We start from the raw sequence: 27,896 nt of genomic DNA on the forward strand, positions 1-27,896 counted from the left end.
TGTTACCATCTCATGTGTCTGATGTGGCACTATATTTCCACCATAATGATAAGTCCTCGTCAGGCCCTATCAGATCTGTGAGAGGAAAGTGAATGACGGGAGGCTGCTGTTTACTACTGTAACCTATCGATCTGTTGGTCCCGGTGCATCTTCGGTTTGATGGTTTATTAATTTGCAACTTCGACAAAACAGGAAATAAAGAATAGAAGGTGCAGAAAGGAAGTGATTAGCAGATATGAATGCATGTACCTCAGCTTGATGAAAAAGATCCAGTGTTGTTTTCAGCAGCCCCTCCCCTCTGAAGAATCAATGTGGGAAACACAGAAAACGAGGAAGGGAAACATGGATGAGAAAGATGGATGAGGACAAAACACATTCACAGCAACCAACAAACACTGCTACTTAGATGAATCGCAACAATTTTATTGTCAGAATGAGTCATTGTCATGTCAACTTTGCCAGTGCCTAAAACTATGCCTGGCAAGTATTGATGGCTGGGGGCTCTCATTAACACTAAGCCTCTAAAGAGATTCATGTGGACGCTTAAGAGGCTTTACACTGTTGAGCTCTGGAATGAATGTAACAGATCAGCAGGCTGCAGATACAAAGTCAGAGCACGTGCACAACTGTGTGGTGCGCAGTGCTGTTTGGTTACCTGGTGAACAGGTGCATGTTGTAGGCCATGCTGGCCAGGCTCTGGCTCTGTCGAACAATGTCGTGCTCCTGCTCCTCCCATTTCTCCACCTCCGTGTCCACATCCGACGACAGCAGACGGAGCTCCAGACCCAGCTTGGCCATGCTAGTCTGCTCCTACACACACGGAAAACACACATGCACACCAAATAATAAACATCTTTCAACCAAAGAGAGAGAGCAAGCTTGTTCTACTGTCATTAGAACACAGAGCAAAAAAGGGGTGGAACTTATGGTTGACCAAATGACACTTAGAACAGTCAGGAACTTTCATAAAGATTCATACATGTTCATGACAGCTGTCACATCATTGTTACGAAGGGGTCATGTCAGTGGGAAAAGTCTGAAATGTAATTGTAAAAATGTATTAGCTGAGTTTTATTAGGTTTATTTTCATTTGTTAACACACTGAGAAGTTCTACAATCAGCATAATCCTGTTTCCTGTGGTGGCACGCCTGGCATGTGACAAACTGCCGGTCGACAGAATTGCATCCTATTACCATACGAACACCATCAATTGACACAAGGTTTCCTGGAGATGAATATACTGCTGTCAGAACAGGGTACGAGACGTGACATGATGTATTGTGCCGAAAGCCAGAGGAGTTTATGGTGTGTGCTACCTCTGCATCCAACTTGACAGCCTTTGCAGTCTTCAAGTTAGTGAGTGAGTGCTTCTGTGGGAAAAGAGAGTGGCATTAATCAGAGGATTACAAACCATTGGATCACTGGAATATTCATGAGGATGGATTGTGTGATACTCACCCCGGGTCTGGGAAGTGACAAATAAGGTCTTTTGTCTCCTGGGAACAGAGAGATATTGTGATTATCTAAACACATGGTCACAAATCAAAAAACACAAAAAAACAAACAGACAAACGTACAATAACCATGCGTTGTCCCTGAAAAAAGCAATCTTTTTTTTTGCATTTTTTTATTTCCTTGGGGCAAAATAATAATCATTGTTAACAGACCACACTGTTTTTTTTTTTTTAAATATAGGTCTTACTGAACAGTTACTTCTTCACGGTAAAAGTATCAAAATACAATTACGAATACCAAACTTTAGGAAAAAAAAAAGGTAAATTGTCAAATAAATAAATCAGCCATACTTTATCTGTGTGTTAAATGTCAAATGTTCTTGGGCATAAATTATTTTATAAAAATTATAAATTTATTATCTTAGCATTACTACCATTTGGTAGGGCACAATTTTAAACAGTAAAAAAAATCCTTACTTACGAAATTATTTGAGCTTGTTTATAATAGATATCATTACATGTATAATATTAACAATAATGAATGACCAGAATGATCATTGAAAATTGTCAATTTTAGTTTAGCTTTACTGCCTTTACCATAAAGTGACTGACAACCCATTTGGTAGAGCATGTTTTAGATCATTATTTGGCCCTTATTACTTATTAAAAAAAAACATGAATAGACAATTATAAACAAGTTATAACACACTTTTTATACAGTGATGTGGGTTTGGTATTTGGAAAAATCCGGCAACTGCTAACTACTGAATACTCTTATTTAAGTGTAAACCGTGCATGATGAAAATGTCAAGGTAAATAATATTGCCAAATCCTTACAGTATAAATCTAGTAATTTGATGCTAAATTAAAAGTTTTTACTAGTAAGCTACGCTGACGGTTGGTAAATGCTAATAACTTAATAACAAATATCAAATGAAGCTATGAAAGTATAAATGCTGCAGAATACAGTACAGATAAATGTTTGCACCATTTTACACTTTACACAATAAGGCTCAGTTTGCCAATAATAAATAACAGTAAGTCATTAGAGAGATTAACTAGTATTAAGCAGTTGACTGGATCTTGCTAAATAGTGTATGAAAATGGTGTTACAACTTATTTATAATTGTTCATTAATTATTCATAAAGTGTTTGCAACCTAATAAATAACCTAATTATAATCATTTATATTTCAGTTATAAGGGTAGTCTTACTGTAAAGTGGTATCAACAAATAAATAAATACCCATATGTTATTTATCTTTGAATGACTGTGTGCAGACAAACACTTTTTTTTAGCTAATTAGTGTGGCAATTACGGTCATTCAGTAATTATGCAAATTAAATAGTTTTCACTGTCCACCCCTGACACATTTTATTCCTTCATCATAAACACAAACAGCACAGTTTGTGACTAACTCTACTGTCATGTTTGTGGAGGAAGAATTTAGGAGAAAATAATAAAAGCAAATCTCTCCACAGTGTCCATATTTTTGCATTTCAACACCGTACTTTCACTTCATGGGAATATAAATGTGTGATGGATGTGATCCTTTCACCCGCTGAGCCGCACTTCAAAATATTTACTGCGTTTTATGCGAAAGTCACATTCTTGAGGGGAGCCATGTCTTGGAAATATGCCAAAACATCTTTCCCCTGTCTTTGAGATTTCTCAGATTTACAATGTGTGAAAGCACAGGGCGGAAAACATGTATACGTCCAACACACACCTGTGAATATGCACAGACAGATGAACAAATAGAGTATCAGCATACATTCAGGCCCAAACAGCTGATTTGTAAGAGGGGCTGTCCATGATTTGGTCACTTTAGGTAACTGCTAGAATGATGAATAGGCAGAGGGAGTACAGAGGAGGAATTAATGCATGGGTGTTTAATGGCATTGACGTTGTTCCTTTCACAAAAATACTTCCCACAGTCCGTGATGATTAATTTTTAAAAGATGTGTTCATGCTGCTTGCTTTGCTGCAACTTTTTAAGTTTCATTAAGGCTACTGAAGTGTTCATGGGCAAAATGATTCACCAAGGTTTTATCAGACAATTTGATTCTTTCAGGCTAAAATGCCTTTGACAGCACATTTATATTTTATTCGCCTCTTCTTCTCTTTTCTGAAAGACTCCCTGTTCCTCACATACTGTGTGTGCTGAATGTCCTACCGCCGCAGCACACGCAGCGTATCTGAACTGAAACGCACCTCGCCGGCCTTCAAAGACGTCATTGATCTCCCTCAGCAGCAGGGCCATGTCGCAGAGCTGCGACTCCCAGGCCTCACAGAACACCTCCAGGTTCTCCTTAGCGATCTTACTGGACGGGTGCAGGGCGAGCGTCTGGGCTGCAGAGATGATCTGGGTGAAAGTGTGTGAAGAATCGGGATACAAGAAAAGTAATATTTAAATAAAATTGGTCAAAAAATATGCAGGTACAAAAGACCAAAAAGAAAAAGCGTGGTGCAGTTCTCATTGTGGTCATTTTTCACTTATTTGGATGCTGCTATTGATCTAAAATAAATTTAAAACACAAGATTGGAAGCTGCTCTGCCTCTGTGGGTAATAACTGGGCTACATTTTCTTTTGGGATAATCTTCTGTAATTAACACCAACACAGCAAGACAGTAAAACAACTACTTCACTCTCTCTCTGTCCACAGCAGAGATTCTCCTGATGAACTCATCTCACCTCTTAGTGTCAGTAGATACACTGATGAAATTAAAGTAACCCAAAACATAATGTGCACAGAGTTATTTTAAAAATAAAAAACAATGAAAAATAGAAAACTATTTCATTTTTAAGTTTTATTTTTAGATCAGTTTATTTTTAGTTAATTTCCTGAGTGGTTTGCTCATCTCAGTTGAATGTTTTATTGTTTATAGGGGGATTTGTCAGGGGCGAGATTTAAGAGATTCACAACAGGTTTTATAAGACAAACAACACTTTGTGAAGGTAACTGACTCACAGTCATACCAGTCTCCAGAAACATACGCATTTATGTTAGTTGGTTTTGTAAGTACACTTAATAATATCTCTGTTTTTTTTTTCAGTTTTTCTTTTCTTCTTAAGTCTAGTTTTTTATGTTTATTTCCATTAACCAAAATGTTTTTTTTCACACCTAGTTTCAGATTAGATCAGTTAACTATAATAACCTTGTATCAGGGGGAGTAGGGGTATTCTTCAATTATTTTGAAGGAGAAGGACACAGATGCAGCAGACACAGATTTCCTGATGAGCTCGGTCGACTGACCCGAATATATTTTCATTTAACACGATATGCAAATTACTTAATCATTTTTCAAATGTATTTTTTTAGGTGCTTTGAGCTCCATAAGTGCCATTTATTTACATTATACAGGAGAGAAGGCAGACGTTCGTATGTCCAAAACTCTGCAACTCACACGAATTTTGGGAAAACTGTCCCTTTAAGGCTTCATCATCTTGTGTTTTACAAAATAAATGGATTATGGTTTATAATTACAGTTCAGAACATCTCTGATGCACGACTCAACATATGAGCTCAAGCTTGCAATATGTCTGAAACACATATAACAAATTATAATATCTGCAATCAAGTCTGGTGTCTAGACCCAGTGGACGTATGACAACAACAATTAGACAACTATATTTGATGGATATAACTTGTCAAACAAAAAACACACATACACACACATCCCATGCCCATCCCCTACAGTGTAGTATTTAATAGCCAATTACCCTCTGGGCCACCCCTCTATTACTTTGGGCACACACTGAGACATATCACCAGCGCCAACCCATACTGCAACGTTATTGATTGGCTGACCTTTGAACTTAGGACCGGAGTCATTACTGCAGAGCCATGCGGGGCCTGACATTAGCGCCGCAGGACGGGAACATTCTACATCGCTGGATAATTACTGGCATGGACGGCTTCCAAGAGCAAACATAATTAGATCTGGGATAGGGGGACTAGGTGGACAGCATGTTCTCAGCCATCTTGAATGGACGGCAGGTGCAGGAGGTAGACAGAAGAGACGTGAGCTAATTTATCTATTTTCCCTCCTGCTGTGTTTAAGTGGAATATTACTCAGGTATGATTTCACTGCCGGACCACAGTGAGACAAGTGAGACAAAACCAAAATATAGGAAATGTTTGGAGGATTAAAGGTACCTGTGGACCAATGACATGGAAGGTCTCCTCAGCGTGTATGCAGGTGATCTCCAGAGGCTCTGACCCCGACACGTGGCACAGCAGCCGACACGTCTGAAGACAAACACACAGGAGGAAAAAAATGGATGGTGGGAGGTGTTTCTTTGAAGGTTATTCTGCAGAAAATGGATAAACTGACTGTTGCTTCTACCAATTTAACTCTTACTGGCAAAAACAGAATCATAGGTGATTATTATTGTATGGCAGTGGTTGAATTCTGAATTCAGAGGTGAGTGAAGTTCTGGTTGCTTGGATTTAGGTGCACTGATGTTGACGGCACAAAACCTGTACAAATGAAAGTTTGTCATTTCACAAGGAAGGAAAATGAACTGATGATGTTTTAGCTTGTTTTACACTGGGTAAATAATGAATGAATGTTATGGCTGAATCTTTAAAGTCAAGTTGAAATTAAAAATGTCTTTTTAACCCTTTGAGATCACATCGCCAGTCATATTCACTATTAAAAAAAAAATTAAAGTTGAGAAAACTCATAATTTCAAGACAACTGCCTTTAGTAGATTTTAGAGTTTTAAATCACTTTTTTTTAATAAACTGAAGATGATTTTTACAACCTATGTTTTGTTGAGATAATTTACTTTTCTTCTTTAGATTAACGTGAATTTTTGAGTTTTAGAAATGCGAGCCTGATTTTTGGGTGTCTGAATATTATTAACCGTCATCGACTTTCACTCAACAACTGTTGATTTCGGGACTTTCTAAAACTCAAAGATTCCAGTTTACTGAAAGAAGAAAAGTGCATTTTCTCAACAAAACATTAGTAGTTAGTAAAACTTTTATGAGTTTGATTTGGGATAAAAATCACAAAAATCTACTGTATATGCAGCTCAAAGTTGTGTGCTCTTTGTATTGCATGTGGTAAAAAAAAAAAAAACATAAACAATGTCTCTTTTCAAGCTGTGCTTTAATTTTTGTTTGTTAGAGCCACTAACAAAGACATGACAAAGCCTGAATGATATTTTCCTGCTCAGTGTTTGTACAACAAAACCACATGTTGACTGTAATTTGGTTGAGGATTAGAAGCGTAGTCTCCATTTTCATTCATCTCAACCTGTGTGTGTTTACTCACTTTAACAAGGGCTTGTGGGATGCCAGTTGTTTTGTCTAAGACAGTAGATTGATAAGTACAGACAAATACTGAGAAAATCTAAACTTCACTGCAGGTTTCTGTGGCTGAATACCTCTACTAAGTGGCATTATCATCAAAACCCTCTCCCAACCTCCCTGCCCCCACCCTACCTCCACCAGCTGCTCCTTCTGCTCGGTGAGCGTGCGCGAATACTCCGCCACTGCCTCCAGGTTCCCCTCGGCGCCTGCAGCTTTGAGAGCCCGTAGAGGCAACTGCTCCCCGTGAACTTTGAGCAAGTCTGAGGCACGGCCAACTGCCACCTTATGGAGCTGCAGGAGGAATCAAAGATTAAATCGCAGAAATGGGAAAAGGAGGGAGCAATGGGGGCTTGAGAAAGCACAAGTAGAAGGAAGAAAAATGAGCAAGGGGAATGCACAAGGGTGAATTTTTGAAGAGCGAGAGCAGAGGTGACACATGGTTGAGGTGACAGCTAAGATGAAGAGTGAATAAGAAAACCAGCTACAGACAGAACATCCAGCGAAAGACATCCCAGTCATGTCTGTGTCTCTCTGCAACTGAGCACAGTTATTAAAACTCAGAGACAGACTGCTGCTCACCTCACGTCTGAGGTCGTTGACACTCTGGCATGTCTTCAGGATGGCCACCTCCATGTCTTCTGTGGCCTCTTTGGCATGGACAGACTGCTGCTCCGAGTGAGACAAGAGGGAGGAAGAGGAGAAGAAAACATGAGACCCAACGCACAAAGCTACATTGTTTTCTGGAAACTGGATTGGAAAATGAACTTTGGGTCCTAAAAGAACAGAATGCAATGATTTGCAAATCCTTTTCACCTTATCTTCAACTGAAGGCAGCACAAACACAAAATATGACATACCTGCTTATTTCAGCAAGACAACACCAAGACACATTCTTCTTGTGTTACAACAGTGTGACTTCACAGTAAAAGAGTTAATTAAATAGACCGTCCTGCAGTCCAGACCTGGCTCCTTTTGAAAATGCATGGTGCGTTATGAAGCGCAAAACACACCAACACAGACCCCAGACTGCAGAGCGCCTGAAGTCATATATCAAGCAAGAATGAGAAAGAATTTCACTTTCAAAACGTCAACAATTAATGTCCTCAGTTCCCAAACACTGCATCAAATTCAGAATGAGTGTCTATTTACAAAAAATTATTAAGTGTATCTCTTTGAAAATAATATAACAACAAAATATATTGTCTTTATACTATATTCAGTTGAATATAGGTCAAAGCATGTTTGCATTTTTTATTTCCAAACACAACATCCCAACTTTTTTGGAACTGAGGTTTATACATTTGTGATCTATTATGTTTGAATATGACAGAAGAAGAAAGTCAAGCATTTCAACGTGCAATTTTGTGTAAACAGACTAAATTATTTAAACTAATTATTTCATTTTAATATTGCACAACAATAACAAAAAAATTCTTAAAACTCAGACTTTCTGACCAATAAATCCAGTTGGAGAAAAACAAATATTTATATTCTACCATAGTTGCCAGAATAAGAATAAAAACCACAAATTGGACCGGGCAGAATACCCGAGGATATTTGCACATTCCGCTGCATTCTCAAACATCGCAGCGTTCTGGTCTTTCTGATTCTCCAGACCACCTTAAATTGCAAAGACTGGATGAGGCACAGTTATGTGGCAACAATTTCTCTGTGTTCTCTGAGCGCAGTGAAAAAAGTTTAAGAAGAGAAAAAAAACAGCAACATAATGACTTGTGTTTCATAAGTCCATCAATTCTGAAGGCCAAGGAGACTGCTGAATGGCAGCGAGGCGCATGAACACTACGTGATGTTTCTCTCTCGGCTGAACGAGCCTTGGTTTAAAAAAGAAACAGTCATTCAGGAGGGTTATTATGCTCCGTTGTTGCAGGAGGGATGTTTGAAAAGAAAATGAGCAGGCAAAGTGAATGACTGGGTAAGCCAGGGACAGCGTCTTAATGCGTGTGTGTGTCTGTCTGGATTGATTTCTGTTTGTGTAGCATGCTGTGTGTGTGTGTGTGTGTGTGTGTGTGTGTGTGTGTGTGTGTGTGTGTGTGTGTGTGTGTGTGTGTGTGTGTGTGCGAACAGACACTGAGCATTCCCATGTGCAATCTAAAAAATATTAAATTTTGTTTATAGCCTTGCCAATTCCCCATCATTCCTTACACTAACAACCCGCATCTCTTCATCTTTGCTTGGATCCATTTTACATCTTTTTTACAAGTGTCTTAAAGATGAGGTGCTTCTTATGATTCTTCATATGGTAGCATATGTTTTTTTTTTTTTTTTATGAATATTCCTGTAGGTGCATGTGCATCTGTGCAAGTGTGCCCACTCGTGCCAACATACCGCCTCAGCCCAGGCGTGCACCAGCTGCTGAGTGTCCTGGCGCACCAGCTGGCACAGGCCTAGGATGGCCTGCCGCTGCTCATGGCTGGTGTAGGCCGAATCAGTGAAATCCTCCGTCCGCTCCACCAACGCCTCCAGCTGGCTGCCCACGCTCTGGGGTGACGAGGAGTACAGGTTCTCCCTCAGGCACTCCACGCTGGACTGAAGGAGAGAGAAGGGGGGAGGAGGGTTGAGAATTTGGGAGTTATTGGAGTTCAAGCAGCATTTAAAGGATAGTTGTGAACAGAAGAGAGGAAGAGATGGCAACACACAAACGTCTTACTAACAGGGAAAAACATCATTTAGCATCTCATTATTATTAAGAACTAGACCTCATCATTAAAGGGACGGTTCCAAAATCCAAAATACATAGTTTTCCTCTGGACTGTAGTGCTATTTATCCATCTATTGAGTTTTGGAGGTATCAGTTCTAGAGATGTCTGCCCTCTCTCAAATATAATGGAACTAGATGGCACTCAGCTTGTGGTGCTCAAAGTGACAAAAAAAATTGAAAAATGAAAAATTCAACAGCGATGTCTCTTTACAGAAATCATCACCCAGTTACTCAAAATAACCTACAGACCTTGTTGTGAGCAGCTTCATGTAGAATCTACTTTATTTCTGCAGCAGAATCATCTGGAACTACTTTCTTTCTACTAAAAAGAAAATAGTTCCTACTTGAAATTACTCACAAGAACACCTGCGGATTATCTCAAGTAATCAGGTCATGATTTCTGAAAAGAGACACTGGCATTGAATTTTTCAAATGTATATTGTTGGTGCTTTAAATAACGATTATGGGATATAGGCATATATATATGTGCTCATTTGTGCACAGTTCTGTGTAGTTTTTAACTATTGGAGGACTGTGTAACCGTGCAAGGAGTAAAAGGAAAGAAGACCAGCTGGGTAAAAATAGAGATGAGTAGCACGATACCCACGTGGGTGAGCGTGGCGTCTGCAGTCAGTGTAGCGGCTTCAGTTAATGATATAAAAGACAAGAGCTGCAATGACTAGTCATTTAATCAATTAGCTGTCAACAAGTTAATTAAGTGCCAAATGTTTGGATAATGGATTAATCATTTTGAACCATTTTTTTAAGAAATGTCAAAATTCTCAGATTTCAGCTTCTCAAGTGTGACTTTTTTTCTGGGTTCCTAATTGACAGCACGGCAGGTTTGGGTTGGAGACAAAATAAGACATTTGAGGACATCATCTTGGGGTTTTTTCTCCATTTTCTGACATTTTATACACCAAACTACTAATCAATTAATTGAGAAAATGGTCGACACATTAATTAATAATGTAAATAATCATTAGTTGCAGCCCTTTAATAGACACACTCTGCTTGCTGTGGCAGATGTGTCATGTTGCGTCCCTGTCCCATGTATTTCAGCTGTAGAGAGTCGTCTTGGGCCATCAAAGGTGCACAATAAATGGTGCAAACTGCATCTTGAGCACACAAATGTAACAGCTAATGCATTTTCCTGTTTTATCCTCTTTTCTTTCTTTTTTTCACAAAGATCTCTTTTCAAGAAGAGTATGCTCTTTGCTTGTGTCCTGAGATGACAGGTTTACGTAAGCTTTTAGTTAAACTCTGCCATTAAGAGCTATGAAGCCATTCATTAAAAGCAATAAGCATCTCTGGGTCCTTTCATTAAAATTCTTTCTTCTTCTTTTCTTTCAGTGGACAAGACCCCTTCAGAACCTTTTTTATGTCTTTCAGTTGTCAGTGCATATGGAGGAGAGAGAAGATTAGTCATAGTGATGTAGGTTTAATGGTGAGTCACACAATCAATGAACCAAATGATAAAATAGTCTGGTTCTCCGTGTTGATTGTCTGATGAAGCTCAAGATTTGAGGGGTTTTTTGTGTTGTGTTAAAGGGGTAGTTCAGATTTTTTTGAGCTGTGGTTGTATGAGGTACTTATAGTCAGTGTATTACCTACAGTAGATGCTGGTCAGCACACCCTCAGTGAAGAGGAGCAGAGAGAAGTACCAGCATGGAAGCAATGCAATGAACTGCTGTGAATGGGGTTTGCAGCAAAACGTATTTACCCTTATCTGGTGGGAAACCACCATTATATAAGCCAAATATCCAAACTCCATAGGTAAAATCAGTCAATTTACCTCGCAGAAGACACTAGTTGCTCGTCTATGACTCCCTTGATGTGTTAGTTTATTTGTATTATTGTGTGACTGTGGTCAATCCAAACTATCCTTTGAAAACACCAAACTCACACAATAACACAAAAACAGCTAACTGTCTGAGACAGCAGTAGTCCAGCAACTCCTGTATTCTGCAAGGAAAAATTGCTGACCGTGCCTGTGGAGTTTGGTTGGTTTGGAGAGAGTGATATTTGATATATTGACAGTGGTTTCCTGTCAGAAAAGGCTGTCTGATGGCAAAGCGAAGTGGTGAAAGCTGATCTTTATTTTTTTGGGGGGTTGACATTTTTTAAGTGGCTCAAATATCTTATTTGCTGCTGACCCTGTTCACAGCATTTTATTGCTCAGCGTCTGTGCTGGTATTCTTCTCCGTTTCTCCAAACTGGAGGTGTGTTGACCACCATCCACTGCAGCTAATACACTGACTATCTATAAACACCTCATGCAACCCCTATTCAAATAATCCAAACTATCCCTTTACTGTAAATAGATTATGTTACTGTTATTTTCTCAAAGGCTGTGCTGCAGCTAAAACTCAGCAGGATGCTTCACCCACAAGAGGATCATTACATAACTTCACGGGTCAACACCTGTCAGATGAGCATCTCTAACCTAAAGCCCTCACTGTGATATCAATCGTCTTATTCACGAAGTCTTATTTTTCTTCTTACCTTGAAGTCCTTAATGCCGTCGTAGATGCTGGCAGGAAGGATCTTGTTCTCCCCGCAGCTCCGTGCCTCGGTGACTATCTCAATGACCTGCTCCAGGGCACAGCGCATCCGGTGGAACACGGCGTCTTTGTTGATCCGCGCCGACTCGCAATCTGGATGCCTCAGGCAAGTCTTTGGAAGGAATGGGATGTGAAATGTCAAAGCTGGCGTCCTCCTCTACTCTTTTCACCATCTATTTCTTTTCACAGAAGCATTTCAACCGCTCTTTTTCAAATTATTATGTGACTTTTGAGTTTTGATCATAGTATTATGAGACACCTTGAAATTAAACTCGAGAAGGTCTTAAATCTTTAAACTGGACATAATCCACAGCCCTCGCCCAGAGGTGTGCCAGCTGTTTACCTTGGAGGCTGTGAGGAGCATCATGGTGCATTTCTCTAGCACTGCTCTGGCTGCTGCCATCCGCGCTTTCTTCTTCTCATCCTTCAAGTCCTACAGCCCACACACACACACACACACACACACACACACACACACACACACACACACACACACACACACACACACACACACACACACACACACACACACACACACCATATGGTAATGGGTGGCTTTACTTCAGTTGCAGCTTTAAAGAACTCTTGGGGGGTCCGAGCATCAAATGTATACAGTATATTTCTCTCATGCTGGTATGAAGCCACAGTCGAATGTGACACTGATTCCCCTCCAAGTTTACAGACATGAAACTTCCTGGTTTAATTGTCATCTAATGAAAAGAAGAGCTACCAGAATAGCTCTTTGACTGTCTTTGACTTGGACTCTCTTTTTTTTTACCTCTCATTTTACTCTTTGGTACATTCTGTGCAGGGTAACAGTGTTACATCTTTAAAATACAATATATGACTAAATATATTCTATTACAGTTAGTTAAACTTGATTACTAGAAGGGATTACTTTATTAGTTACTTTATTAGTTTTTTTTTGCTTTTTTTGATTTTCTTTGCTCTAAAATTCATGTGAGGCATATATTTGATGTAAATGGATTTAAAAAATGCACAACATACTGTGCTTGTGTAGCGCCCCTGACATATACCACATGACAGGAGACAGAAAGTCAGGACATTGTCAGGAAAGCATTTTTTGGAAATATAGAGATCATTTTACCTACACACATGGTCAAGAAGGTCGCAACATTACACCACAGTACAAACTCTGCAACAAGCAAGCTGCGTTCTGCATCAAAAGACTTCACATCTAATTTGAAAAAGCACCTTGAGATAGAGAGTTTTAAAAAAGTGAAAAAAAAACTGAACAATACTTATTAACACGTTTTGGATCCTTTAAACAAACCTATTTGTTGAATAAATACCATAATACTTATTTTTATAATAACATAAAAGTTTGCGTAAAGTTTCATTACCTGTTTAAGGGTAATGAAACCATTTAAGGGTTGGGTCAGAGGGTGTTGTACACTGCACACATTGTAAAACCCTCTGAGCCAAACTAATTTCTGATTTTGGACTATATGTAAGTAGTATTTGACTGGACTTGCTTGTTATTTTGGCTAATTAGCTTAGCTGCATTGCAGATATGTATCGCTAATTACTCACAAATACGATCTGTTTATTCAACGTGAGATTCATGTTGGAAGTGTGTGGCAGCACATGTTGCTCTATGTGACCCAGTGAGAACAGTTAAGAGATCAATTTTGAAGAATTCAAAAGGCAATACAAAGTCTTTAAAATATGTTACTTAAATTAAACAGTCTAATGAAATATGTTACAAATTACATTTCAGGCCGTGTTTTCAGTCATCAGTAGTGGAATACATTTCAGAATTAAACCTCCCAACACTGTTTGTACATGAGCATTGTTGGAGGCAGCCTTGAAAACAAGGATTTCATAACCAACAACTGCTTCACTGTAATTGCTGCTGAGCATATGACAAATAAAGAACTTAACAGGAAAGAAGATACAGTGTGTGTGCTTCCAAACAGAAATAGACAGCTCAAATTAGGTAGATACAGGATTTGGATGAGACAGCTGAATCAACTCCTCTCCCGTCACAGATTACAAAGACGATGTGATTATCTGTCATTATTTTTGCCTCTGTGCTCGCCTGGCTTCAATAGATGAAGATGGTAGATTTTTCTAAAGGGCTGTGTGCTTGTGCTTGCGTGTGCATGGGAGCGCTTGAGTGGGAGTGAATACGGGGAAAAGAAAAAAAAAGAAGATACAGAAAAAAAAGAGCATTAGTGGTGATGATGAGCGCTGGAGAGAGACATGATGCGTGTGTCAAAAAACGTGAGCCCAGAGGAAATTCGGAGAAGAGGGCTGGTCGATCCTCTCTCCCTGTCTAGATATCGCAGCCGTTGCACTTTACATCAGCTTGTGCAGGCAAAGCGCTTTAGTTGCAGAGGCTGAATGTATGCATCAAAGTAGGATTAGTTTTTGACAGAACAAAGTTAAAAAAAAAAAAAAAGTTTGACTTTTTTTCTGAAGCTTTGAGCCAAAGTTTTGTTTTGCAAATTTGCTATAGTCTAGCTGATACAGTACACTGCAGCATCTGAAAGCACAGGTCAGCTCATACCAACAGTGAATCATGATGTTAATCCTGTTTGAGGACTGTGAATCATAACTAGCCAATACATGTCTTTTATGGATTAGAAGAATGAAAACTTTACATAGACAGAAAGGACAGAAGTCTAAAGAAGCCTTGTTGTTAGTTCATTGTTTGAGTTTTTGAGAAGTGTAAATATTTGACATTTGAATTATTGATTCGCTCTGAGTTCGCCTGCACATTCACAGTGTAAATACTGCAGGTTTCACAGTCTAATTCCACCACCTGCCTGCACATTCATGTTTGGAAAATCACTACTTGTTAGGAGATTACATCTACACGAATAAACAAAACGTGCTCAGTGTTGCAGAAATGGAGAGACAAATTACTGCATGTCCATAAACATCACTAAATCCATATGCAGCTTTTCAAGTTGGACCACATTTGCATTTCATTTATTGGAAGACATTTACAGTATGCTGATGGTTATTTTTACTCTTAAAAAATTGAAGAGAGATTGCAGAGAGCTGGTTTCTTCACTTGCTACTCACATTCTGTCTGTCTCCGGTGAGGTGAGCGAACTCCACCATCTCGTTGCCAAACTGGCTGAAAATCTGTACAAATTCCTGGAAGGTGCTGACTCTTTCCAGATGGTCGAGGGTAACCAGGACCTGAGAGGAGTGAAAAGATCAGGGTAGTATGGTGAACGGTCACATATGTTCTGTGTATTTCTGTTGTGTAAATGTTCTTTGAGTGCTTCCACAGTGTAATAACCTATTAGTGAACTTGTAGTATATCATATGCCATGTTTATATGCATACACACGCTCAATTTTAATGACACAGAAAAAGTTAGGCTTTTATATCGTCAATCTTAAACTGTTTTTACCTGGTTTAATTCCCACTCAGTTTCATAACTGCAGCTTATCCAGAACTAAGCAGATTATTAACTAAATCTAGGACATCCTGTCATATCACTGCAATTTAAGCATCACTGCACTAGTCGAACATTAAGTTAAGAATACATTTTAAAATGTTATTAATTACCTACAAGGCCATCCACAGTCTGGCTCTAGACTATATTTAAGAACTTTTAACCCTTTACAACCCAGCCAGACCTTTAAGATCGGCTGATCAAGACATTTTAGGTGTTCCACAGACCAGACTCCGCTGCAGCTTTGAAACGCCTCCTTAAAACTCACTTTTACAAGATGGCCTAGGCACACAAAGTACAAATTTCATAATAAGTCTGCAGTCTCCCTCTGTCCTGTGTGGTGCATTCTGAAGCACAAAACAGGACAATGGAGACCCCAGCAGCTGAGCACCTGAAGTTGTACATCAAGCAAGAATAAGAAAGAAATTCACTTTTGAAACTTCAACAGCTAGTGTCCTCAGTTCCTGAACGTTTACTGAGTGTTGGCAAAAGAAAAAGTGATGTAACACAGTGGTAAACACACCGCTGTCCAAACTTGTTGCAGGCATCAAGTTCAGACTGAGCCTATGTTTACAAAAACAATACTGTTAATCAGTTTGAATGTTGAACATCTTTGTACTGTATTCAACTGAATATAGGTATAAAAAAAAAAAAGGACTTGAAAACCATTAAATTCTGTTTTTGTTTGTTTTACACAGCACCCTAACATTTTCAGAACTGGAGTTTTTAGTATTTTTGTATGCACTTACATATATTTTGCATTTTTATCTGTTTTCTATTTTCTTCTTTTATTGGCATCATTATCATCTTCATTAGATCATTTCTTACATTTGCATCTTTGTTTATATACTGTAGTCTCCTTTACTTACTCACTTTGCATAGGCTTATGTATGGGCTCAGTGCTAGTTGATTATGTGCTCTAATGTTCCACATTTTTGTTTATTATTATTAGTATTATCATCATCATTATCATCATTATTACACAACAGAACCAAGAATAACAGTTGATTTGTTATGTTCTCTTTCTGTGTTACTCCAGCGCTCCCTTATGTAGAATTAATGGCTCAGTGTGACGCAATTAATGTGATCAAAATTATATTGGTGAACTCCTAAAATAAAACCATCAGATTAAGTAGTTCCTAACCTGCACTTTAGTTAATACTAGTCTATGTAACTGCTAATTTAGCTGCAGAGGGTAGGCTAGCTGGCAGCGCTAACGCAGCAGCTTTTATCAGCAGCAGACAAAGAGGAGGAAGAGACGTAATTGTGTTTGCCAGTAATGGAGAACAGGGGGCTGTCGACTGTCTGTCCAAACGAGGCTAACCAGACATGATTAAGCCCCCTGTTTCCATTCTTGGCTCAGTCTGCAGCTCCATCCATATCACGCTGTCTGACTAAGAGCATAGCCAGGTACGATGGAGGGAGACAGTCTCCTGCTCTGTGTTTTTATGTGGCCTCTAAATGTGCTGCTTCACTTCAATTATCTCTTGAGTACTCCTTCAGAGAGCCAGTGCTTATATGTTAGGAAATAAGGACTAAGGATGGAAGATGCTGAGGCGTATGTCCATGAGAGTCCATGGATATCCTTAAAGGTGGCGTCATCATACATGTGCATGTCTCACCTTGTTGCGTGATGTGATTATCTGTTTGATAACGATGCGGTCAGCTAAGACCAGGACTTTGGTGACTGAGGAAAGGAGGAGGCGAGCGGCTTTCACCATCCCTGTCCTATCACTGAACACCGTGATGCGTCCGTCTGACTGGGACGACAACGATGATCCCACATCTGTCAGCTGGGCTATGGCATCACCTGCAAGAGAGGAGAGAAGGGTACAGTCCGGGTCAGCAACAGAGCCAGTAGATTATCTCATTGCAGATGGAAGTTTGTTGGTGTATGAGGGTGCACCAATCTGACTTCTTCCTCTCCTGCTCCTGATTTGTGTACCTAAACTCTTGAGTTTCTGCAGATGCAGAGTGCTGATCCCACACCAGTGCTCTCTCTTTCCCTCATTTAAAATCTGTATAAGTCTTCCGCACTGCATGGATGCTCACTGAGATCAAACTTCAAAGATGACAACTGAAACATCATTCCTTAACTGTAAGTGTAAACATTCATACACAGTTTATTATTGCAACATTTTATGAGAATCTTAATTTGCTGATGTTAAGAATCAGCTACTTTTTGTGGTGTCTACACAGAAAAACAGCTGAGACACTTGCTGAGAGAAACATCCACAATCTTAAAATCAGAAAACTATAACAATATTCTTTCTTGCAACATATTCTTAGTCATAATCACTTGGACATACACTAAATCCATTAGCATAAAAAGTTACATATTCACAGATTCATGCATATATTGATATTTGTCTATACAAATATAAATATATAACATCTATTTTTTCAGATCTTCCTGCAATTTTACCAGGATACACAGTATTATGAGGGCATTTGCACATCAACTTGACTCTGCTCCTCTGCAGACAGCACTCCCTCAATGTAGGCGGAGCTAATTGTCATAGTGATGCTATTCCTGCAGTTGGTAAAGAACAGACACTTTTCTTTGGTCTTGAGAAGCTGCAGCTTTTATTCACCGACAAACTCAAACCTAAACTGTACATTTACTGCCACACCGTCACCTTCTCATCCACTCAGCACTCATTCACCATCACTCTCTGCCACTCGCTCAACTGTTACACACTAACTACACAACGCTACTCTGACCAATCAGTTGTCTGTAGTGTTCACTTGCTCACCTTTATCACTGGGACTAAACCCAAAATACTCCAAAACAGGGACTCATGTATTTCTGCATACTAGTTAGTCCTGTACCTTCATCCCTCAGATGCTACTTTGTTCACCAATAGAGAGATTGACCCCTTTTACCACATGCTGCACTCTACAATGCTTCACCTCAATACAGCATCTCTGCACCAGTTTCATAGATAGAGGAGGAACAAAGTACCATAATTTCCAGACTATAAGCCGCTACTTTTTTCACACGCTTTGAACCCTGCGGCCTAAACAATAATGCGGCTAATCTATAGATTTTTACGAGTTAACGTCCTCCAGGAGGCGCTCTAGCAGGAAGCGCAAGAGCGAGACAGACAGGTGGAAGAGATAATGCGCCGAGGAAGACGCTAGTTTGATTGTGTTTTGAACAGTCATTTTGCACATCATGCACACACCCTCATCATGGGAAACACCCGAAGAAATGTATATGATGCAACTTTTAAATTAAAGGCAATCGATCTGGCTGTCGAAGAAGGAAATCCAGCTGCTGCACGTAAGCTTGGCATTTTTTTTAACCAGCTGTGTTACTGCCATTTTACTGTCGTTTTACTGCCGTGTTACTGCCATGTTACAGGCACTGTTCGGAAAAAAGCATTTAATTAGCAATTAAAAAAATCTTTCTGTGTAAATATCTCATGTTACAACATGGACACCTGCGGCTTATAGACAAGTGCGGCCTATATATGTACAATTTTTTTTTTCTTTTTAAATTTAGTTGGTGCGGCTTATATTCAGGTGTGCTCAATACTCCGAACATTACGGTAATACCTTCATATAACTTTAAGTCTAAAATATACAGTAATATTATAATGCATACAACCATTTGAAAAAATATTTTTTTTACTATTTACCATTTGTTCGGCAGTTTATATGTCTGACCCAACAGATGATGGATTACCTTTTAGATAACATGTTGGATGAAAAGTAACAAGAAATAAAAGTACAGAAGTAATAAGAAACTCCCCTGCTTAGGACAAATCCTGGCTACAGTTCTTGAAAAACTGTATTTCTTATAAAAAATGAAAAAGACAGACGGAAAGACTAAATTTGGAGAGCCAATGGAAAAGGACTTCTTGTCATTTCTGGCCACAGGAAGAGTCTCCTCCCAGTTGGGGGGGGGGGGGGGGGGGGGCAGACCCAGAACATGCTGGAGGGTTTACACATCCCATCTGCCCTGGGAGCACCCTGGGATTCCCTCAGATGGATTGGAAGATGTGGTCGGCCAGAAAGACCCTTAGGGTACTTTGCTTTGCCTGCTGCCACTCAGATCTGGATCCAGAGAATAGAAGGATGGATGGTCAGTTGATAATTTCCTAAAATTTCCTTAAAGTTGGTTCAGACAACACAGTGGTGCAATGTTCTTCCAAACTGCCGCTCGTCACCTCCGGGGGAACATATCGTCCTGGACGGGATGAAACGAAGAGTACTATATTCAGCACAGTGAAACGACAGCTATGCCAGCCTGACCCAAACACTTCTGGCATGCTTCCTGGATTATGTGAGCAATTTTGGGGGGTAGACTACTATGGGCCTTGACTGCAATTGGCAAGCATGACAGAGCAAATTCATACACAGAATATACAATGGCAATGATATTCAAAAAGAGTCCAACTTTCTCTTTTTCTCTCTCTCTAAACGGCCCCCAAAAAGGGAAGAATACAGAGTTTAGCCTGAATACCCATCACCAAAATAGCACCTATCAAGGGGGAAAATGTCCAGAGTTAAGAGCAAGAGGCAGTGGGACAGAAATCTCAGAGAGAAAGAGAGCTCAGAAAGGAGGGGGAAGGGAAGATGGCTAGGTCTCTATCGGGTCACGCAGCTTGGCTGTCTATTTGGTTTGGCTGGTCCTTTAAAAGAAGCAGCACTGACGAAGTGATTGCATCCGACAGGCTGCTTTTCAGTGCCAGCTCCACTAACCAGTTAAAACATCTAAGCCTGGCTCACAAAGACTGCTGCTCAACCCCCGTGACACTAGCAGGGTGGAAAGCAGAGGGAGCAAACTGTCCCCTCTCAATCCCAGAATATAGATGGTACGGACCGGAGTGTGGATTTTTATGACCTTATCCTACTGGCCCCGTAGACATCATATATACTCGCAGACCTTTGTATCTTCTGTGCGCTGTGAAAAGTGGTTTTGTTCCTACAAGGAAAAATATCTATCAGGTGTAATGGATTCTGCCTTTTTTCTGTATGATAAATTTATTATTCATAAGGTTAAAACTTGAAAGGCAGATCCTTGATGTGTTGGTACAGCGCTTGCAGGCAGTCGATCTTGCATGACTCAATGGATGGCAATGTCTGTCTGTCGGTGGACTAGGATGAAATTTGCTATAGACATTCATATTCCCCTCAGGATGAACTGGATGAACGTAAGCGATTCCTTAACTGTCCATCTTGCGCCATAACCGGTTCAACATTTGGAAGCATCCGACCAAATACTCTCAAAAGAATCCCACCAGCCTCAGCTTTGTGTTTAGTACTAATTAGCATTAACAATGCTAAACTAACGTGGCTACATGGAATCAGCAACAAAAAGGTTGCTGATGCAGTCAGAAAATTTTCACTGCTTTACCTTGCTGCCAGACAGCCTTTTCGGATGGGAAACCACAGCATAAGCAAAATATCGCTTTCCCCAAACCAACCAAACTCCACAGAAGAAATCAGTCACTTTACCTCGAAGAACAAGGGAGTTGCTGCTCCAATCTGTTAGTTCGTTTGTGTTACTGTGTGTGAAAGCAGTTTCCCATCAAATAAGGCTGTCTGACAGCAAAGTAAAACAGTGAAAATATTCTAAAAAGATTTTACACATGAACTGAAACAGATTTTTTTTAAGTGGACCTTTTTTAAGCGTCTAAATCTCCTTTTGTTGCTGAACCTCTGAATAGCAGTACATTGCTTAGCTCCCATGCTGGTACTGTTCTCTGCTCTTCCAAACCAGGGTAATGCTGACATCCATCTACTGAAGCTAATACATTGACAATGGATAAGTATCTCATACAACCCCATTACAAATAATCCAAACTATCCCTTTGAATTAATTAACATCCTATATTGTAGTACATGAAGTGATCTTGTATAGTGTATTTGTCCTTCGGTGCTCCCATCAAAATTTAATGTTGTAATACATGTTGTAAGATGCATTATTACCACCATACCTTACTTGACTGAACTTTATTTTTTCTATTTATCACTTGTGAATGAGGGAGAAATTTCGTTCATTCCAGGCCTGTGGTTAAGGGGTGGTGTTTGTTTCTCTGTCTTTCTCGTGTTTATGGAAAAATGCCTATTTAGCTTCAATAAAAACATATTTTAAATTTTTTTATCCCTGCTACACATACTGCATGTTTGCATTTAACCTCAGTACAGCCTCACAGAACTGCTAACATTGCTGTAGACTTGTTTCTCTATCATTCATGAGAGAAAACCTAAAAAAAAAAAAAAAGGGCCAATCCTTGATGTGCTGGTACAGCGCTTAGGGGCAATTGTAGTCTCTCTTTTTTTACTTTTTACCCTGCTCCTGCGGTCCAGTTTTCAAACACTCACACAGTGTTTGTGGCTAACTACCATCTTATCTCGAATCTTTCTGGGGAGAAAGAGAAAGTGAGACAGAAGCATGCAAATGTGCAAATGACACTGAGAGACTGAGTGAAAGAGACAGAGACAGAGATCCAACACAGATTGCCTTCACTGACCTGCCTCATTGGATCTCTGCACTGCTCTGATGATGGGTAGCATCTAATTAAACTAGTGCTTTCAGCCTGCCTTTATTTCATTCATTATAGCACACAAGGCTGAAGCCTGCCTGATTAAACTCTCCCTGCGGCTACGTATTAGAGAAATGTCAATCCTTCACTAACTAGCCCGTCTCTCTCCCCGAGACTTAAAGACTCTAAAAAGTCTTTTTCTTTTTCATCCCTGAAGATGTCTCCATCATTTTAAAAAAAATACAGGACAAAAAAAACCATCTTCTTTTTTTAAATCAGGGAACAGTTGTACAGTGTCTGTCAGGAGAAGTGCAAGAGAAAACTGTGAAGACACTTTCCCTGAGAGGAAAGTGAGAGCTCGAATAAATTAGTCACAGTGGGAAACGCACACATGTACTTTACGTGGCCTTACCTTTACGCACACATACACATTCGCTCGCACATTTTCTCATCAATCTACTCTCCTCCTCCCACCGGCGCTCTCTTTGTCTAAGTTTTAGCCGTCTTTACAAATCACTGCTGTGTGAGGATTAAACGCTTTGCTGGTTCCCCCCAACATAAACCCATTATCACGGTGTTGTGTCTAAATTCTTATCCAATGTGATATTGTTTCCGGTCTGCTCTGTATGAGGCTAAATGAGGTCCTTGTTTTGCCTGATAAGAACTAAGTTCCCAGATATAAAGAAGTGTTTCACTGAGCAAGTGGTGACAACTATCTAAACAAAGACTTGTAAGCAAGTTCAGATAGACGGGGTGATACAGAGTTGACTTAACGTGCGTCTTCTTGAGGGTGTTTGTTTTTTAGTTTTAACGGCAAAATGTTACAAGAAAGTGTGGAAACGCAGTGAGAAAAAAAACTTCCTGACAAAACCATCACCTCGTCTTTCTCGGGTTCAATAAAAGCTGACAGTCCCGCAAGAGTGATCCAGACATTCTTGTTTCTTCACAGTGGTTGTCACTGTTTCCACCCCTCCTACAGCCCTCTGTACCTCTTTGTCTCTCTCAGTTGTTTGCTGTTTTACACTTGACATATCCATACATACATCCAAACAGAGGAGGCATCTTGCAGCTACACATTGGGTCAAAGGCAGACTGCACCCTGGACAGTTTGGCCGTTTGACCCAAGGGTGGGTAGTAATGGGTGCAGATCACAGTGGTGCAATTCAGCCCTGGACTTATCCGCTTAGAGTTATGATTTGATTGCAGTTTGTGCTTATTACGTGTACTTCTACTCGGAGCCAAGAGACGTAGAAAACAGGCCGGTTTTAGCCCCACTTTCTACATTATTTTATGCTTAAGGTTTATTATTACAAGGTAAGTGAGCTCAATTTATGTGAATTATTCATGTTAAAATACCCACTGCTCCCAGCGGTCTTTCAAGTCGACAGACTATAAACCAAACTCCATTCTAAAAGAAGGTGTTTCATGTTAGGGCCATATTTTTTCCCAGTAAAACCTTTAGTTACAGCATCACTAAGACTCTTTTCTGATTCATGTTGATCTACAGGTACAATCAGCACACATGTAATTTGCTCAGGATTATCATAAATAGCCTGTGATGAAATGCCACAGATGTACACACACTGACTGGACAAGCACAACAACCTTCAGTGTTTACGTCTGAATTATTTCAAAAGTGGCAGCATCTTATATTAAATATATATTTTCAATTATATAATTTATTTCAAAATAATTTATTATGCTGAAAATTTCATGTTGTTTAGAAGCTGAGGTGGATCTGTGATCTGCAATCCAATCCAATCTTACAAGTCCACACATGAATAAAAAATGTTTTCGTCTTTTTTTTCAAGGAGCGAGTGTTGATTTTTTTTTGTTCCTTTTTTAAAAACTGTACATTTCACTTCAAACCTCCCCAACTGATATAAGTTGTGCATACTGTATTAAAAACTGTAGTTGACCAATGGAAAAATGGAACTTGCTGCCAAGTCCAATGACACTTGCCAAAAGGTATAAATGGTATATGAGTTATGAAGAGGGTCATGGCGGTTGAGCCAAACCATTATGCTTACTCCAATGATGACTCCCCAAAGTGCCTAAAACAGACAGGTAATGCAGTCATTCTCAAACGTTTTCTGGCAGGTCCCCCTTCAGAAGCCAAAAGAAAAGTTCACACCCCCCTACCCCACACGTTTTAATCAATCATTAACAATAATTGAAGAAGCAAATGATAAAAAAAGGCTTCAAGTTGAATTTTAGTGAAATAAAGGTTAAAATGATGGCAACAGCAAGCTCTTGTTTGTTTATTTCTCCTGTATAAATCACATCAGATTAAGTTAGTTTCACTCTATATTTCTCCCCTTGATCATTCGCACCCTCCCCTGCAGTGGCTCCATGCCCCCCAGGGGGGCACGTCCCCCAGTTTGGGAACCTCTGAGTTAATGGGTTATGAAATGGGCGTGGCTAATTGGCTAATTGGGTTTCTAAAATGGTAATTTTCACTTTTACCGGAGTCATAACTGTACTTTTACTTGATTATAGATTTTCAGTACTCTACCCTCCAGGTTTTAGAATGGGAAGGAAACTGCAGAAACGCAGACATGAAGTGGAATTTAAAAACTTCACAGAAAGGCCCAGCTGCAGATTCAAACCCTGGGGAAGAAAACTTAGGAGTCCTGACCTCAAGTTGAGAGATGTTTCTCAGCATAACAAAGAAACAATCTATGTGGCAGTGAATATCGGAAAAACTACTCCTTCAATCTCGCCAACAGCCTGACGCATAAAGTCTCAGAGAGCCTTCTATCAGAATCTATTATGCTGTGCTTTCCAAGCCAGCACAGACACATTCATTCCCTCCTTCTACAAAGCACCCTTGGGTGAAGAAGCACTTTTTTCAGCCTTTACTTCCAACCTAATAACAACAATGTCTTTAGATCACTGTAGCGGTCCTCCGGTATAATACAGTTTGACAGCTAGGCTGTCTAGACAAATCGAAATTTGCTCAAATTTGATAATGCTGTGAAGCCCGCAGGTGATCCTGGGTGCTTTATGAGACTGTCACAGTTTGTCTTAACAAGTAAACTGATGAGGAGACAGTGACTTAAGTCTTATTCGCTGGCCAGCTTTAACACCCTCAATGGCAATTTGTGGACATCATACAGCCATGGCCATGCATATGACAAAAAGATCTGCACCACAGTATCCTCTTTAAAGACGAAGAAGCAACATAAATCTGCAAACACAAAATAAGTGCCGTCCCTGTCTCCTCCGAAAGAGAAACACTGAACAAAGTGCTGAGTTCAAGTGCAGCAATTCACTGAAATGTCGAGTACTTAATAAGATCCAGTCAAAGTGGCCTACCTGCTCTGCGTGCCTCGAAGCAAGCTTGACCCATCTCATCTTTCAGCTCTTGGTTCTCCGTGGCGATGGCCTCCCCGACAGCAACAAAACGCCCAACAGCCACGCTCACGGCCTGGCCCACCCTGTGTATAGCTGCCAGGGTACGCTCGGACTTCTTTGGCTTGTCTTTGTGGTTGATCAGGGTGGTGATCTGCAGGATTATGTGGAGAAAGAAAAGGAGAAAGACAAATATTATATATACATATATACACAAAATTTGCCTGAAGTAAACTCCTATGGGAACTATTAGGAGGAATGCTGCCGAAGCAGGGAGGACAGGGACTTGTGTTTACACTTAAAGTATTGGTGACTGTCAGTTTTGTAAGTTTTGCAAATAAAGATTTGTTCTTTAAAAAAAAACACAATTGAATCATTCTTAACTTCTAGGTAACACAGTATCAATGAATTTCTTTCCTCAAAAACGTCAAATTACCATTTGATGACAGGATGACCTGCAGGGTTCACTGCAAATTTGTTTTTAGGCTCCAAGGTAATAATCTACAGATATTCCTGAAGAAAAATATCCTGACCATTTAATTATACAGTATCATTTTTATTATGGGTTAATCCTTTTCATTATTTTTCAAATTTATTAGCATTTTATGATTAGAAGAGTAGATCCCTGCCAGGCAACAGATGATGAAACACCTACTGTAAGGCCCAGCTGAAACAAGATTTCAAACTGATGTAGTTGTTCATCACTTGAGGCCCCTCGCAGCCAGTGAAGAAGAGTGAGAAGTCAGCTGTCAATGGTTGTATAAAAACAGAGCAGTCAAATGACAGAATTACTGCCTCGTAGCTGTATGCCTCCACCAATCAAGTTACAGTTTACATCTATGTCCGTCCAGACTCATATAATATAGTGAAGACTTTGAAGGAAATTAATATGGAAGTGTATTTCTTTGCAAAATGTAAGTAATCACTAACATATACATATAAAAGTCTTTACATTTGACCAAAACAATCTAATCAGTTCATCCTTCAGTACAACCGAGTTTTCTCAAGGTGTTCTTGAGATATCAGGTTGACAAGAACGGATGACCTGAAACATAATGCCTGTGGCCATGGCTGTCCCTGACGTGGAGCCATAAACAGGTTTCTCAAAGTTTTTCAAAACTTGTGAATCGCCAAGGTTCTTCAGCATACATTTATGATTGAAACTGAGAAAAAATGAGGCTGATTGGTCCAGTAAGATGCAGAATTAGCTGCAGAAAAGCTCCAGGTCTGTTGATGCTGCACATGATATTGTATAAATGTTGTTTTTTCCTGGTTTTATAGTAAAGTTATGTAATTTTCAGAACTTACTAGACTGCAGACATGTAGCACCACTAGTAACGACAACCAAACATCACATACTTTGATGCAGCCAGTTATTTCAGCCTTGCACGGGTTCATACTTGATAGTTACTTTTCCACTGACCATCTAAAAGCCTGGAGCAAGATAAATGAATACACAAGTTGCATAGCCGCACGCCGCAAATCTAGGCTCATAACTTCTCGTTCAAAAGTAAAAGTATGCTGTGATTATACCCGAACAACATCTTTGATACGGGTGCATGTTGAGTCTGAGCACACACTCCATTTGCTTATCAGCAGAGAGGAGTTTCCTGCCTGTACAGCTACAAGAGGAGAAAACATTTTGGAAGTCGGCACATGGATAACCTGCTGTGCCTGTCAGAAGGAGAGAAACCATTTCTACAGCACAAACAACCCCGACACAATATTTCATACAACAAACAGCAGATGGGCCATGCACGCACGTCTTCTGTGACATATACAAGACCAGTGGGCACACAGAGGCACACACACCAAACTCAGGTGGGGCCTCTTCGTGGCAATTGCGGGTATCAATTATGAATGGCTAGAGCCAATTATCATCAATTATTTATTGATTGCTTCCACTCTCTCCAGCTGTTATCATTGTGGGTGTTGAGTGTGTGTGTATGCGTGTCGAACCATTTGGGTCAGGGGGTCGTGGGTGGTGATTTTAATTGGTCCATCAGCTGCAGGTGGTCCAAGTGGGGAATCTTGTACAGCGGAGTCTTTGTGGGCTACAGAGCACACGCTGGTTCTGCTGAGCTCAGACGGCTGTTTGAACGACACGGGAATGTAACAAGCCAGGCTGCATCAGAATGAAATCCTCTGAAATGTGTTAAGGTATATTTGATTTGACTTTGACAGCTGACAGGATTCTTGTAGATCAGCACGTCTAGGGCTGGGCAATATGGCTTATAAATAATTACTCATTTTCTTTAGGCTATATTATATATCTTGATATGGACATTTTCTCTAAAATAACTATCCTAAATTCTTGATAAGGCTAGATTGTGCCCAAACACAACACTGAGCTATCAGGTTATATTGGTGGGTGGCTTGCTTTGCAATCGAAGGTCAATTTTCTTTCAGTTTACCAACTGACTGTCTTAGTCTTACATTCAGCCCAACGGTATATGCAACTACCAAATGCAGTTTTATGCAGTTGTATCTGCAGACTAAGCAGTCAGCAGAGGTGACAAAAGTGCACAAACTCTTTACTCACGTAGA

At 39.9% G+C, this 27,896-nt stretch overlaps 1 protein-coding gene across 1 annotated transcript in view; it reads right to left on the minus strand.

Annotated features, from left to right (window-relative positions):
* Positions 1-27,896, minus strand: part of ctnnal1 (catenin (cadherin-associated protein), alpha-like 1) — a 77,114-nt gene that overhangs the window by 7,190 nt on the left and 42,028 nt on the right. Inside the window, exons 2-15 of the mRNA XM_084738689.1 lie at positions 25,314-25,503; positions 17,121-17,308; positions 15,117-15,236; positions 12,406-12,495; positions 12,004-12,174; positions 9,126-9,326; positions 7,359-7,445; positions 6,912-7,070; positions 5,616-5,708; positions 3,670-3,820; positions 1,460-1,497; positions 1,318-1,371; positions 656-810; positions 250-298 (exon numbers count right to left, since the gene is read on the minus strand). Of these exons, the coding sequence (XP_084594815.1) occupies positions 250-298; positions 656-810; positions 1,318-1,371; positions 1,460-1,497; positions 3,670-3,820; positions 5,616-5,708; positions 6,912-7,070; positions 7,359-7,445; positions 9,126-9,326; positions 12,004-12,174; positions 12,406-12,495; positions 15,117-15,236; positions 17,121-17,308; positions 25,314-25,503 (1,746 nt within the window). The remainder of the gene's footprint in view (positions 1-249; positions 299-655; positions 811-1,317; positions 1,372-1,459; positions 1,498-3,669; positions 3,821-5,615; positions 5,709-6,911; positions 7,071-7,358; positions 7,446-9,125; positions 9,327-12,003; positions 12,175-12,405; positions 12,496-15,116; positions 15,237-17,120; positions 17,309-25,313; positions 25,504-27,896) is intronic.

This window comes from Lutjanus erythropterus, chromosome 16 (genome assembly GCF_056507025.1).
Source record: "Lutjanus erythropterus isolate fLutEry1 chromosome 16, fLutEry1.hap2, whole genome shotgun sequence".
Lineage (NCBI taxonomy): Eukaryota > Metazoa > Chordata > Actinopteri > Lutjaniformes > Lutjanidae > Lutjanus > Lutjanus erythropterus.